At 44.5% G+C, this 13,554-nt stretch overlaps 1 protein-coding gene across 1 annotated transcript in view; it reads left to right on the top strand.

The window, feature by feature from the left end:
- The window catches only part of CLEC16A (C-type lectin domain containing 16A), a 196,166-nt gene that overhangs the window by 15,880 nt on the left and 166,732 nt on the right, over positions 1–13,554 (top strand). The window contains exons 4-8 of the mRNA XM_016197595.2: positions 3,498–3,646; positions 6,394–6,499; positions 8,153–8,276; positions 11,239–11,413; positions 12,900–12,953. Of these exons, the coding sequence (XP_016053081.2) occupies positions 3,498–3,646; positions 6,394–6,499; positions 8,153–8,276; positions 11,239–11,413; positions 12,900–12,953 (608 nt within the window). The remainder of the gene's footprint in view (positions 1–3,497; positions 3,647–6,393; positions 6,500–8,152; positions 8,277–11,238; positions 11,414–12,899; positions 12,954–13,554) is intronic.

Genomic DNA, 13,554 nt, shown 5'->3' with positions numbered 1-13,554 from the left:
GGAATTATGGAAGGAAAATGTCCTCATTATAAAACAACCAAAACAAAACCAAAACAAAACATTACAGAAGTATAGAAAGCAAACGTTTCTGTAGAATCTCACCTAACAATTTAGTCACATACCATTTTGCTGTTTGTTTTATTTTCCCCCAACCTACCAGTGTATCTTAGACCTTTTGATTGTCTGTTCATGCATCCTTACCTAGTTGGGTTCAAGAGCTGCAATTGCTGGGCCATAACTTATTTAACTTGACCATGGGCATTTAGGTGGTTTCCAGGTTTTCACTATTACGAGCAGCCATATCACAAGTGCACCTGTTGCCTATTGAGTTTGGTGACCTAAGTGACAGAAGGCCTGTGAGACTGAGATTACTTATAGACTCCTGGGTTTATTATAAAGGATACCACAGAAAGTCGGCCACACAGTGAGGGGGTAGGAGAAAAACCCCAGCCGAATAATAGAGGCAACTCCACTGCCCCTATGGTGGCCCTCACCACCCACAGAGTCATCTTGTGGAGGCCTGGGAAAAGTCCCCGCTGGGCAATGATTGGAGCATGTGGCTTTTCCAGCTCAAGAATGCAGCCCAGAGGCTCACAGTTGCATGCCTGAAGCTGCCAGCATTGGTGCCTGTGCCTCTGGTTGCCCGGAAGCCACTAACCAGTCACAACGAAGCTCACCATGACATCTCAACAGCCCCTTCTCCTGCCAGCTCATTCGTCCCTATCCATAGCCACAGTGACAGAATGAAAAAGAAGTGCTCTAGGCATCAGTATTACCTGGGCTGCTTGTTACAAGTTAAGATCCTAGGTGGGTAGATTGTGAACTGTTCAAAGCATGGAATATACAGCGAAAGGGAAACAAGGGATGAACTCCTACCACTACGTGCAGCAACATGGATAATTCTCAGATGTGATGAGTGAAAGAGGCCAGACGAGCGTGCATACTGTGTGATCCCATGCCTATGAAATTCAAGATCAGGCAAACCAGTTCATGATGATGGAAGTCAGACTAGGGGTTGTCTTTGGAGGGGGGGGTAATGACTGGACAGGGACATGAGGAGCCTTCTGGGGAGCTGGAAATGTGCTTTGTCTGATCTGGGTGGTGCTTATGGTGTCTGTATTTGCAAAAATTCGTCAAGATAGACACCTAAAATTTGTGAGGTGTGGGTATATATATCAGCACACAGATACATGTACTTACCATTCATACATATGCACATTTCCACGTATATCAAGCTGTACACTCAAGATTTGTGGAATATGTACCTTATTTTTTAAAAAAATATATCTTTATTGATTTCAGAGAGAGGAAAGGAGAGTGAGAGAGAGATAGAAACACCAATGATGAGAGAGTCATTGATCGGCTGCCTCCTGCATGCCCCCGACTAGGGATCGAGCCCACAACCTGAGCATGTGCCCTGAGCGGGAATCGAACCCCTATCGCCTGGATCCTAGGTCAACGCTCAACTGCTGAGCCTTGCCTGGCTGGGCTGTACCTCATTTTTAAACACAGTAAGATTCTTAGGCCCCTTCCCCAGACCCACTACCTCCTCTCTTGGAGCAGGCTCCAATATCTACCTCAGTTATTGTTTTGATCAGATTTTAAAAACCATTCTAAGACTACAGACTTCACGGCCTGTCTGCAAAGCCAGGACACCTAGTGTACTTTGAATGCAGTGGCTTTTCTGGAGAACTGGCTTCTGGGGAGAACCCAGCTGTGGCCCATGCCATAGCCTCTCATGGCCCTTGCTGGCTCTTTGTGTTGTGTTTGATTCCAAATAGTTTTTTAAGTAATACTTTGGCCTAAGTTAGATACCTCTTTGGTGCCAAATAACTTAATGGTTTATTTTTGATTCAATCAAAAGCAACTGTGTTCAGTCCTGGGTATATGGTGGTGGAGATTATGAATCTCCAAATGAAAGTAATAAGAATAAAGGCAGCTAACATTATTGAGTGCTTACTTTGTGTCCCTCACTGTTCTTAGTAGTTTTCGTGTATTATCTTTAATCCTCACAACAGCCTCATGAGGAAGATACTGTTATTTTAGTTTTCAAACAAATAGACTGAGGAGTGGGGAGGGTAAGTGGTTTTCTCAAGGTCACCCAGCTGGGACGTAGCAGAGGCAGTGTGGATCCAAGTCCATATTTGAACCCAGTGTCTCACACACAAGAAGCCCTGTAAGGTTTCTTAACACAGAGTCCCAGGCCCACCCCCAGAGAGATGAGTGGGAGTCAGGACTGGGGCCCAGGATTCAGCATGTCTGATTAGCTCCAGGTGATGCTGTGCTGCCATTCTGAGGACCACACTCTGAACTCCTCCACTCTGTCTGTAGGTGCTGGTGTTGATCGTGCTCTGCCTTTAACCATTTTTGGGGAGGCAGATGTGGTGATGCAGAGCTCACAGGCTGGCAGCCCAGAGGACAGACAGTGGGTACAGCAGAGCCTGCTTTGAATGGTGGCTGGTGAGGACTTAGAGGAGAAGTGTCCAGCAAGGGCCCAATACCAAGGTCACAAACTAGAGGCCCATGGGCCACAGCTGGTCTACAGGTCTGTTTTTGCAGGCCAGCACAGCTTTAAAAACTAGCTGATCTAATGGAAAATATTGCAAAATCAGGAGATGCAGCATTAAAACCTGTTACCCTGCTTCCCTTGCTTAGCTGGAAGCTCTCACCATGCTGAGCCTGCATTTCTGCAGGAACTGGGGGCTGCGAGCTTGGAGGGGGTAGCCATTCTTCAGTGGGTGCCAGTGCCTCCAGGCCCTCATCATTGTTGGCCCCCATTAGTGATGATATTAACATGGGCTTTGATAATGGGACCTTGGTTCGAATCCCATCTCTGCAACTTTCCTTCCTGGGCAAATTAATCAACCTCTCTGAGCTGTTTTCACTCATCTGCAATGAGTAAAACCTACTCTACCGTATCGTTGTGACAATTAGAGTGTGAAGCACTCAGCCAGATACCGGGCGTGTAGTGGAAGTTCAGCATGAAGTGGCTTTTATGAAATCACATTGCTATATGGGGAGAAAAAAGCCATGTGTGAGGCCCTTTGTGGCATTCAGGGATGATGGGGTCACTTTTGATGGCAAAGTGGGGCAGTTTGTTACAAAGTACAGTGCTGTTTACCCTCATCTGCAGGTCACTTGTGAGATGCCCACACACCAGCTCATCTGTCCTACCCCCAGCTCTGTGTTGAATTGTGCCTGCAATGAAGAAAATGTTCAATGTTCTTTTCTGCTTGGTGTGGGAGGGAGGGGTAACCCGGGCCTGTCTTTGGCATTGCTTTTGAACTTTCTAATGACTATGCATAGTGGCTGATTTCTTTGCTGGTTAAAGGTTAAGCTGCTCCCTGTTAGATTGTTTAACCCCACCCACCCAGAAGCTTGACTGGTTTGGATATATTCACAAGGTTATCTGCTTGTTACCTGACTTTCTCTGCTTGTCTTCCCTCCAGCGCAAATTAACCTGTGGTTTTTTTGTCGTTTTGTTTTTCTCCCTCTAGATTATTTGCTCTCTAATAACTATGTAAATTCTATCATTGTCCATAAGTTTGACTTTTCCGATGAAGAGATTATGGCGTATTATATATCATTCCTGAAAACACTTTCATTAAAACTCAACAACCACACTGTCCATTTTTTTTACAACGAGGTAAGTGACTGCTAGAGGGGGCATTTGGATGCAAAGCCACCTGGCCAGACCAGCACCTTCTGTCTGGGTGGCCTTCTGTATGTTGACAAAACACTTATGGACTTGTTCTTCCCTGATTTTCATAGCAACACTGCTTGACCTTGGCGTACTGAAAATTTTCTTTAATTAGTTACTTCCCCATTTTTGGTGTAAAATTCAATTAGTGTAGCCTGACAGCAGTGTACTTGGCATGGAGAAGTACTTGGAAGTTGACTTAGGGGTCGGGTTACCCTGTGGGAAAAACAGGAACTCCACTCAGACGCAGTTTTGCCATTGCCCTGCTCTATGACCTTAGAGAAGTCCTAGTCCTCTGAGCCTCAGTTTCTTCCTCTGAGAAATGGGGATAATAATATATACCTTGTAGTGTTTTTTCAGGGATTGAATTAAATGAGGTGATGCCCTCAAAGCACCTAGTATGTACCTGACTCCCTAAAGTCATAGCTATTGCTGTTCTTTACAAGCTAACATCCCTGGTAATCCTTTGGAGAATTACTAGACATTTATAGAAATAAATTACTGCTGTTCTTACAATTAAAAGTAGCTTGAACAATAAGATCAATTTATCTCATACCAAAAGGTAGGGTGCCAGCTGTCCTGGGGCTGATTCATCCTGCGGCTTAACCTCTTCATCAAGGACTGAGGCTTTTCCATCTTCCTGCTCTGCTGACCATACAGTTGGCATCTTTCCTCAGTTCTCAATCCCTCATGGTCTCAGAATGGCTGCAGCAGCTCCAAATCTCACATGCTCACATGCCACTGTCGAAAAGCCTGATGAGATCACTTCCCTTTCTGGTCTCTCTAACTTCCAAAAAAATTCTTTTCCAGAAGCTTCAAGCAGACTTCCTCTCATGTCTCACTGGTCAGAATTGTGTCACATTTATCACACAGTGTGTCTAGAATTTGGGAGTGGCCTGGCAGGGCATTTCTGGCGTAGTATCTTGTGATGCTGCATCATCCGAAGGCTGGATTAGGGTTGGAGGATCTGCTTCCAAGGTGGATTGTTCATATGCTAGCCAGTGGTGTGGGCTATTGTCAGGAGGATTCAATTATATAGGCTTCCCCAGGGACTGCTTGAAGGCCCTCATGGCATGGTGGCTGGCTTCCCCCAGAACGAATGATCCAAGAAACCAAGGCAAGCTGGAATACCTTTTATTATCTAGCCTCAGAAGCACATACCATCACTTGCAGTATTCTTTATGCTGCAAAGGGAACCCTGATTCAGTGTAGGAGAGGACGACACGTGTGTAAATACAGGAGGTCAGGATCATTGGGCCATCTTGGAGGCCAGCTATCACATAGCCATGTGTCGTTTGCATGGCAGGTGTCTTCTGATTGGTGGTTACATATGCTGTGCCTGTATATGTAGTCAGACCATAGTCCCAAACATATCCTCTCAGTTTGGGCAGAATCCATCTATCTGTTCCCATATCATGCGGCAATAGTGGCCTGAACCTTGATTTTTCTTTGTCTAGATTGATAGTGAGGAAGAGCTGTCCTCAAAGGGAAGAAATGCTAACTGCCAATCATAAAAGCTGTGTGGCAATTTGAAAAAGTAACCTTGTGTGGCCCAGTACCTGGCACATAGTAGGTGCTCAATAAACATGTTCAAAGACCAGATAGATGGCATTAACATTCTCTGAGGAGCTTTCCTGGGTGGAAGAAAACCCACCTGTGAAGTACAGATCAGAGAGAGGAACAGACTCTCCCCCCACTCCAGTGCAGCTGGACTTTTGTGCACCCAGTAGGAGGGCAGGAAGTTGAGATTCTGGGGCCAGAGTGATGCTCCTGGAAGAAGATCCTGCTGGTCACCAGAGGAGTGGTAGGAGCGTCATTTTTGAGGTGGGCTTGGTTTCCTCTTTTATGTGGGCCAGTACAGTAGCTACCAGTTGCTAAATGTACACTTCTAGTGCTCAAAATCTTGTTTTTGTTATTAGACAGTTGTCACTTTGCTGAAGGTGGCCTCTTTCCCACTTCCTCACTGCTTGTGAGTGCTCTCCAGTTGGCTCCAGAGCCATGTGGAAAAACTGGCCAGAAGAGGGCAGCCAAGTATGCCACCTTTCTATTCTAGGCCCATATCCTGTTGTGCTTTTTTCCTTAAGGCTCCAACAGTGGAGTTCTCTGGTTCTGAACTGTTTTGGTCTGTTCTGATGACCCCTATGTAATGTCAGAAGATTCCTAAGACCCTCCTCCACCATGATAAAATTTACACTTTTAGTATTTACAAATAGAGGAATATATAATAGCCGAGAGAGATTCTGAATATAGTAAAACTTGACACTTCCCTTTTTTTTTTCCCAGCAGCATCTAATAATAACTAGTGTTACTACTGAGTGCTTGTTAGGTATGAGGTGCTGGGTTAGCATTGTGTTGGAAATAACTTTATTTAATCCTAGCAGCTGTGAAGTAGGAATTATTATTCCCATTTTCTAGATGAAGAAGCACAGGCTTGGAAATATTAATCACACCGCTAAGAAGTGGTAGAACAGATCATGAGCCTGGGTCTGGACCCTTTTCTATTTCTGCCATGGTTTCCCCTCCCCACCCCTCCCTACATTCCCCACTGGGAGTGACCACTGGTGTAACATCCATGTTGGTAACTTTTTTTGTCTTTTACTGAAGTCTGTGATAAGATTCAGAAAGCTGGAGTGGGGGGGGGCAGGCCTGTCTTACAGGTTTGTAATTCCTTTTTGGTACTTCTTTTGTTTTAGCACACTAATGATTTTGCCCTGTACACAGAAGCCATCAAATTTTTTAATCACCCTGAAAGCATGGTTAGAATTGCTGTAAGAACCATCACTTTGAATGTCTACAAAGGTAAGTTTTCCTTATGATTTCCACCTAGTGCTCGCTCTCAGGAGCTCATTTATTATAGCTGTGGTTGCTTGTCTCACAAAAGGCTTATAGTCACTGAACATTTAGCTGGCCCCTTACAGAAATTTTTGTACCACTGTCTTTTCCCTGCACACTCAGTTCTGTACTACATGTTAAAACCTTAGTGCTAACACAGAAGTAGTAATGTCCTAAGAAAGGCACATGTGGGACTTGGAGTGGCCATGTGATAATTAGATATAAAGCAGAGTTGTCCTTTAAATGTTAGATTTAAATTTTGTGTTTTGGCCTATAAAATATAGTTCCAGGGGTATCTTTAAATAATGTATAAAAGCATTTCACGTCATGAACAGCAGAGGGCAATATTGTATTCTCAGCCTGCTGCAAAGCCCACCAAATTCCTCCTTTCTTTCAAGATGTACATAATGCCCAAATGATTGTCCCCAGGAGAAAGGCTTCCACTGCTCGCTGCCCACACCAGCACAAAGGCTGGCTGCACAAAGTTTTCTGACCTGGAATTGCCCCTCAAGGCAATGCCTTCTCTGCCTAAATCCCTGGTTATTTTCCCTGTAATCACTACACTGGAGTTGGGCCTATTTTCTCAGGAACCAAAGGGCTTTGACCTTCATGAATTAGGATGTTATTAGTTGAGATGACGCCTAATTGGGAGGGAGCGGGAGCTCCTCAGGGACTCACTCCATCCTAGCTCTGGAATTGAATTAAATTGAAGAGCCTTTCTAAGAGCTCAGTGGGGCCTATCCAGAGGTCACAATCTGAGGGCCTGATGGACGAATCCAGCCCTCAGACAGGTTTTAATTAGCTTAGATATCTTTTGAAAAAATATATAGTTGCCAGTATTTAAAAATGAGATCTTGGGTAATAATCTGGATTTCTGACTTGAAAATGTAGATTTGGCTGTCCCTGGCCCACAGTCCTGCAGGGCAGTGGTAAGCTTGTGCGGAGAAGCAGATGCCCCCTGTGGGGTCATGCTCCCCAGTTCACAGGCCAGGCCTGCTGGCTTCACTCACTGAGTCATTGGCCAGCCCGGCAGGCTTCTGAGTTTGTAACCTGGTCTAGGCTGCAGTTCTGCTGCCTCCTGTTATCTGTTTTCTCTTGTTCTCTTCTAACCTGTGTCTTTCAGTTTAGATGCCTCCTGCCCTAGCTCTCTCCCTCTGAGCAGCTGTCTCACCATCCCAGTTCCTAACCCTGTTAACCTGTTGTCTGTTTTTTGCCTTTCCTTCAATGACGAGTCCCGTGTTCCTTATTCCAGTGTCATGTAAGTTATTAACCTCTGGTTTTTCGCTTTCTTAACTTATCATTACATGTAAACACAGGAAACGTGCTTGAGAATGGTGTAGCTTTCATTGTAGTCTAGCTAAACACCAATGATAAGGAGGACTTCCAATGTGCTATTAATGTTTAACCCAATTAACTAATTTTATTAATCATAAAAATAGCCTAAGAACTGCCTTGACAAGTATAGTTTAATGAGTAAGATAACCATTTTCAGGAAAGACAGAAAAGATTAAGATTATAGTAACTGGCTTTTTCATTATGGTTTTGTTTTTTTTAAAATCTTCACCACGATATTTTTGGTAGCTTGACTCTTTTTTTCTCTTCTTTTGTGAATTTTCTCAGTGGATAACCAGGCCATGCTACACTATATCAGAGATAAAACTGCTGTCCCCTACTTCTCTAATCTGGTCTGGTTCATCGGGAGCCACGTGATCGAGCTTGATAACTGTGTGCAGACTGATGAGGAGTAAGTGACCTCGTGGGGTGCCTGTTAGGTAGGCAGAGGGGTTAGGGGAGAGTTTCCTTTTCATCGAGGAAAAACAAACATTAGAACAAAACTTACTCATCTGTGTGTAGGCAGAATATGGACTTCCATACCCTAAAAGGTTCCACCCACCGGTCTGCTTTATGTAACAGTGGAAAATTGGAAACAACTCAGATACCTCCAGAGGGGATCAGGCTTAGTAAATTCAGTGCACCTAGAGATGGGGTGACAGGCTGCTGGTAAAAAGATTAAAATGACCTGTCAGCTGGTGAGTGGATCAACAAAATGTGGTATTTGCATACAATGGAATAGTGTTCAGCCATAAAAAGGAATGAAGTACTTATACATGCTACACCATAGATGAACCTGGAAAGCATTATGCTCAGTGAAAGAAGCCAGACACAAAGGACCACATATCGTATAATTGCGTTTATATGAAATATCCAGAATAGGCAAATCCATAGGGACAAACCGTAGATTAGTGGTTTTGTAGGACTGGAGCGGGGGGCAGGGGTGGTCGTTGGCGGGGAAACGGGAAGTAACTGGCTATGAGTATAGGTATTTTTTGAGGGGAGGGGGTAAAAAAGTTCTAAAATTGATTGTGATGGTGGTTGGATAACTCTACAAATATACTAAACCCCATTAAATTTTGTAATTAAATGGGTGAATTTTATGGTATGTGAATTACATCTCAGTGTATCTATTTTTTTTAAAAAAAGGTATGATGGTAATTTGGGCCCTAGAGTTATGAAGAGAAGTTCCAGAGAAGGATTTCTCAAACTCGGCACTATTGGTCTCTTGAACTAGCTAATTTTCTGTTATGGGGCTGTCCTGTGCATTGTAGGGTGTTTAGCAGCGTCCATGGCCTCTACCCACTACATGCCAGTAGCACTCCTTTTCCATTTGTGACAACCAAACATGTCTCCAGACATTGCCAAATACCTCCTTTAAAATTGCCGTCAGTTGAGAACCCCTGTCTCACAGTGACAGCTTTGCACAGACTGGTGAGAGGCACACCTAGAAGGGGTCAGGATGATAAAGGGACTGTGGAAATTTTCCTTCAGCAGGATATGTAATGCATTTTACTTTTTAAGCCTTTACTTTAAAAAGCTCTTATCAAAGTTAAGGAGGTCTCCTAGGGGGAGGGGGATAGAGAGAGAGAATATTAGGTCTCATATTGAGAAAGAAGCAAGTTTAGGTGGGTGGCAAATCTGATGGAGCATTTGGGGAGGCAAGGACCCATGTGGTTATGAACAGTTGTAGATGTGAAATATAAAGAGGCACTTAACTCCAGAAAGAAGAAAAGGTTATACAAGGAAGGACATGAACCCCCCTATTCCTCTGTTTGTCTCTCTAGTAAATGGCTATGATATTGTCAACACCAGCTGCCAATGATTCTTGGGGCAAAGGAGCGGAGGGAGCACAAAGGGTCCTGTCATAGCATAATGCATAACATAATGCATAGTGGCTCAAACACAAAATGGAGGTCCTCACAGATTTTATAGAAATATGGGAAGAACTATCCACAGAAACAACTAAAAGAATTAAAAACTGCCTCCTCTGGAGAGTGGGCAGGGGTTGGGGAGGCTGGGCTAGGAGCTGCTACTTTTTATTACTGCTTACTGTTTGATTTTTAAACCCATCTGCATATATAACTTTGATAAGAGCTTTTTAAAGTAAAGGCTTAAAAAGTAAAATGCATTACATATCCTACTGAAGGAAAATTTCCACAGTATCTTAAGTGGGGTAAAGCTTGTGAAACATGGTGTATAAATGTTCTAGATCTCAGGTGGGTGGTGGGGCCATAGGTACTCATTATACTATGAGGCTTTACAACATGTATTTGCCATAAATATTTACTAAATATCTTATTAAGGAGTAACTATCCAAAATTATATAAAAGAAGCAAAATTGCTCCTGATTTTACTTACATTTTTCAAGTAGAGATGGATGGATGGATGGATGGATGGATGGATGGATGGATGGATGGATAGATAGATGATAGATAGATAGATAGATAGATAGATAGATAGATAGATAGATAGATAGATAGATAATAGATAGATAAACACCTGCATCTTAGGTATGACTATAGGGAGACAGAAATGTGGAAAAACAGAACCTAGGGACACAAGTCCCAAAATATCACCTGTTAGTAGTGGTGCTACAGGAGACTTTGATTTTGTTTGTTTTTTTGTTTTTGCTTTTATCTTCTTCTTTAATTTTCTTTCCTCTAAAATGACCATCTATTACTTGAGTAATACCCATAATACAGTCTAGATTGCTCTTTGCAATAGATATGGCTTTGCAGATAGGGAAAGTGTGCCCACCAGCTATTTGAGAGGCTCTGCCGTCCTTTGCAAGGTTGAGGCTGACTCACCGTGGGGCCCAACCAGTATGCCTATTGCTTCCCTGCGAGGAGACAGAGACCTCCAGGGACCCGGGTGGGATGTCACGTCCTTGTGCTCTGCCCCACATGTGGTCAGGGCTGGTGGGTCCCACATACTTCTGAGGCCTACTTTTCTCCTCAGAACTCCTCTGGAGCATTTTAATTAGCAAGGATATATTGCTCCATTAATACTGCTTATCTTGGAAGCCAGGGGATCTTGCCACATTGGCTAATGGCTTGAGAAGAACTTAGCTGGTTTTGCTTTGTTTACCCATATTGTTTTGTGGTTGTGGTGATGGGTGGGGGGGCTGAGTTATACTGATGCCCCCAGAGGAGGGGACCCCAAGAGTCCCCTAAAATCAATCAGTTAGAGTGGACCTGCCCCTTTTCCCTTTGTGTATCCCATTAGTAGGGTCAGGAAAAGTGTCTCTTGAAATTCAATTATTTATTGTATGAACAAATGAGCCCCAGTAACCTAAGTCTCAGGCCATTGATTCTAGGCCCAAGGGTTCTGAGCTTTGGATTCCAGACTGAGGTTGTCATTTTTGTTGGCAGACACCGGAATAGGGGGAAACTGAGTGACCTCGTGGCTGAGCACTTGGACCACCTGCACTATCTTAATGACATCCTGATCATCAACTGTGAGTTCCTCAATGACGTGCTCACGGACCACCTGCTCAACAGACTCTTTCTGCCCCTCTACGTGTACTCACTGGAGAACCAGGACAAGGTGAATCTGGGGGCCTGGCCCCATTGCTCTTGTGGGCTGAAGGTTGTCTTCAGAAGGGAGGGAAGAAGAGTCACCTTGAATAGGGCTGAGCTTTGCAAGGGGCTAAGGCTTTGAGCCTGTGAGAGATTCCTTTCAAAGCACCCTGGTTTTCTTTTCCTTTCCTCTTATTTCCTAAGAGTAGTGGGGAGGGGGGAGAGAGAGAGTATGTGTGTGTGTAGGGGGTGGACTGTAAAAACTGTAAAAGTGAATGAGAGAAGAATACTGACATCAGAATGAAACAGGAAACCTCTCTGAATCTAGGTTTTTGGCTCCTGTGCATCCTTCTCTTGAGGTGTTCTCATCCTTGGTAACTTTTTCTGGTAGTTGCCAGGGGAAATTGATTTGGAGAAGATCCAGCCAACCACAAAACTTGCACAGAATGGACAGGAAGAGATGGAGTGCACTTAGGAAAAGCTCCCAGGGCAATGACTGTCCCCAGTTGGCCTCAGACTACCTCATGAGGAGAGTGCCTGTTAAAAGTGCACATCCTCAGGTATCTTCCCTCTGTTAGGGATGCTGGTCCAGTGGGTCTGGGGTGGACCAGAAATCTCTCATGATTAACCTGCCGCCCCCCAACCCTACCAGGGGATTCTGAGCTGGTGGATCTCTGCTTCCCCCATGAGAAATGCTGCTTCAGGGAGTGGAGGCCTTCTGCCCAGTGCCTCCCAGAGTTAAGGGGCAGAGGCCTCAGCAGGAGGTAGGACAGAGCGGTTATCTGCAGGGGCTTCACCTTTCTTTTTGGAGATAGAAGATGGAGATTCTTACTAAAAATAAGTAAATGGGAGAAAATTGCAACCCTAACTAAGTCTAGCAGAGGCAGTTCTGGGAGACAGACAGATAACATGGGAAGTGGCTTTTTCAGACCTGGGATCAAATTCTCTCTTCCCTTTCCTTACTCTGTGACCTTGAACAAGGCACTTAACCTCCCTGAGCAAAATGAGGGTCCTGAAGATCCTCCCAGGGTTGGTGTGAGTGGAGCTTGTTGAAGCTCAGTACAAATGAGGGGCTTTTCCGAGGCTACAGTGCCCCGGTCTCTCCTGCCCCATTTTAAAAGCTCTTCCTGAGAACAGGCCTCTGGGGGCCCTTTCCTGGCAGGCTGGGCCTTGGGCTCTTGATGCCTCAGCTGGGGGAAATTAACATTCCTGGTAATTTAAGAAGCCAGCTCGTCTTTTGGGTCCAGCCTCTAATCCATGACTAATGATGAAAGATTCCTCAGGTGGAAAAACCATGGTCTTGCAAATGGTACTGAAGAGGATTAGGTTGCGAATTTCTTTTGCAGAGTGGACTTTTGACTAGCACCAGGCCAGAATAGCTCAGGGTCCTGGAGGAAATCAGGGGGACAGGGTGCCTCTCCTCCAGACAGGTGGCTTTTGGCTGCATGTATTTTGTGCCACTCACTTGTGTGACCTGGACTTCTTTCTCTCTCTTTCCCCTCAACCTTCACCAGGGAGGAGAACGGCCAAAAATCAGCCTGCCAGTTTCGCTTTATCTCCTGTCGCAGGTATGTTTGTTCATTTCCATAATGTCCCCACCACATGTTGGGGGCCTTGGAACACTGCTGCCCCTCAGAAATTTCCCAGGTCACATTGCCCTCTCTTCTCTCTTAGTGTCCCCCATCTTGCAATAAAATAATAAAAGGAAAGGAGGTTCTATTTTCTAGATACTGAGTAGAGGTGCCAGTATCTTCTTCAAGGTAGTAGATGGAAATTTAACAAGAAATGAAAAATAAATCTAACCTGGCACTTCAGTAGTTGAGTTTTACCATGGGGATTGAGGTTTCCAAAACAACCAAGGAGTGTTCTTAATACCCCGGAAATGTGGACTGTCTGGGTCTTATTCGCAGGATTTGAAATAAACCCCAAACTGCAGGACTCATTGTGCACGTACACACAGCGACCCTGGTTTAACAGACTTCCACTAATGAGGCTGTTTTTAAAGGTTTTTGTCATGGTTTTGGTTCCCAGATTACCTTCTGGAAGGTATCTTGTAGCAGCCTCAGTTCCCAGATTTGCGTCTTGAGCCAATTTGTCTGCCTCCCCCCTCTTAAGTGTGTTTCCTTCTCGTAATTATGTAATATTTACAAGAAGGGAAAAACTCCATGG

The sequence above is a fragment of the Miniopterus natalensis genome, chromosome 3 (assembly GCF_054644295.1).
Source record: "Miniopterus natalensis isolate mMinNat1 chromosome 3, mMinNat1.hap1, whole genome shotgun sequence".
In the NCBI taxonomy this organism is placed as follows: Eukaryota; Metazoa; Chordata; class Mammalia; order Chiroptera; family Miniopteridae; genus Miniopterus; species Miniopterus natalensis.
The sequence above is the reverse complement of the archived record's forward strand: the minus strand, read 5'-3'. Positions and strand labels throughout refer to the sequence as shown.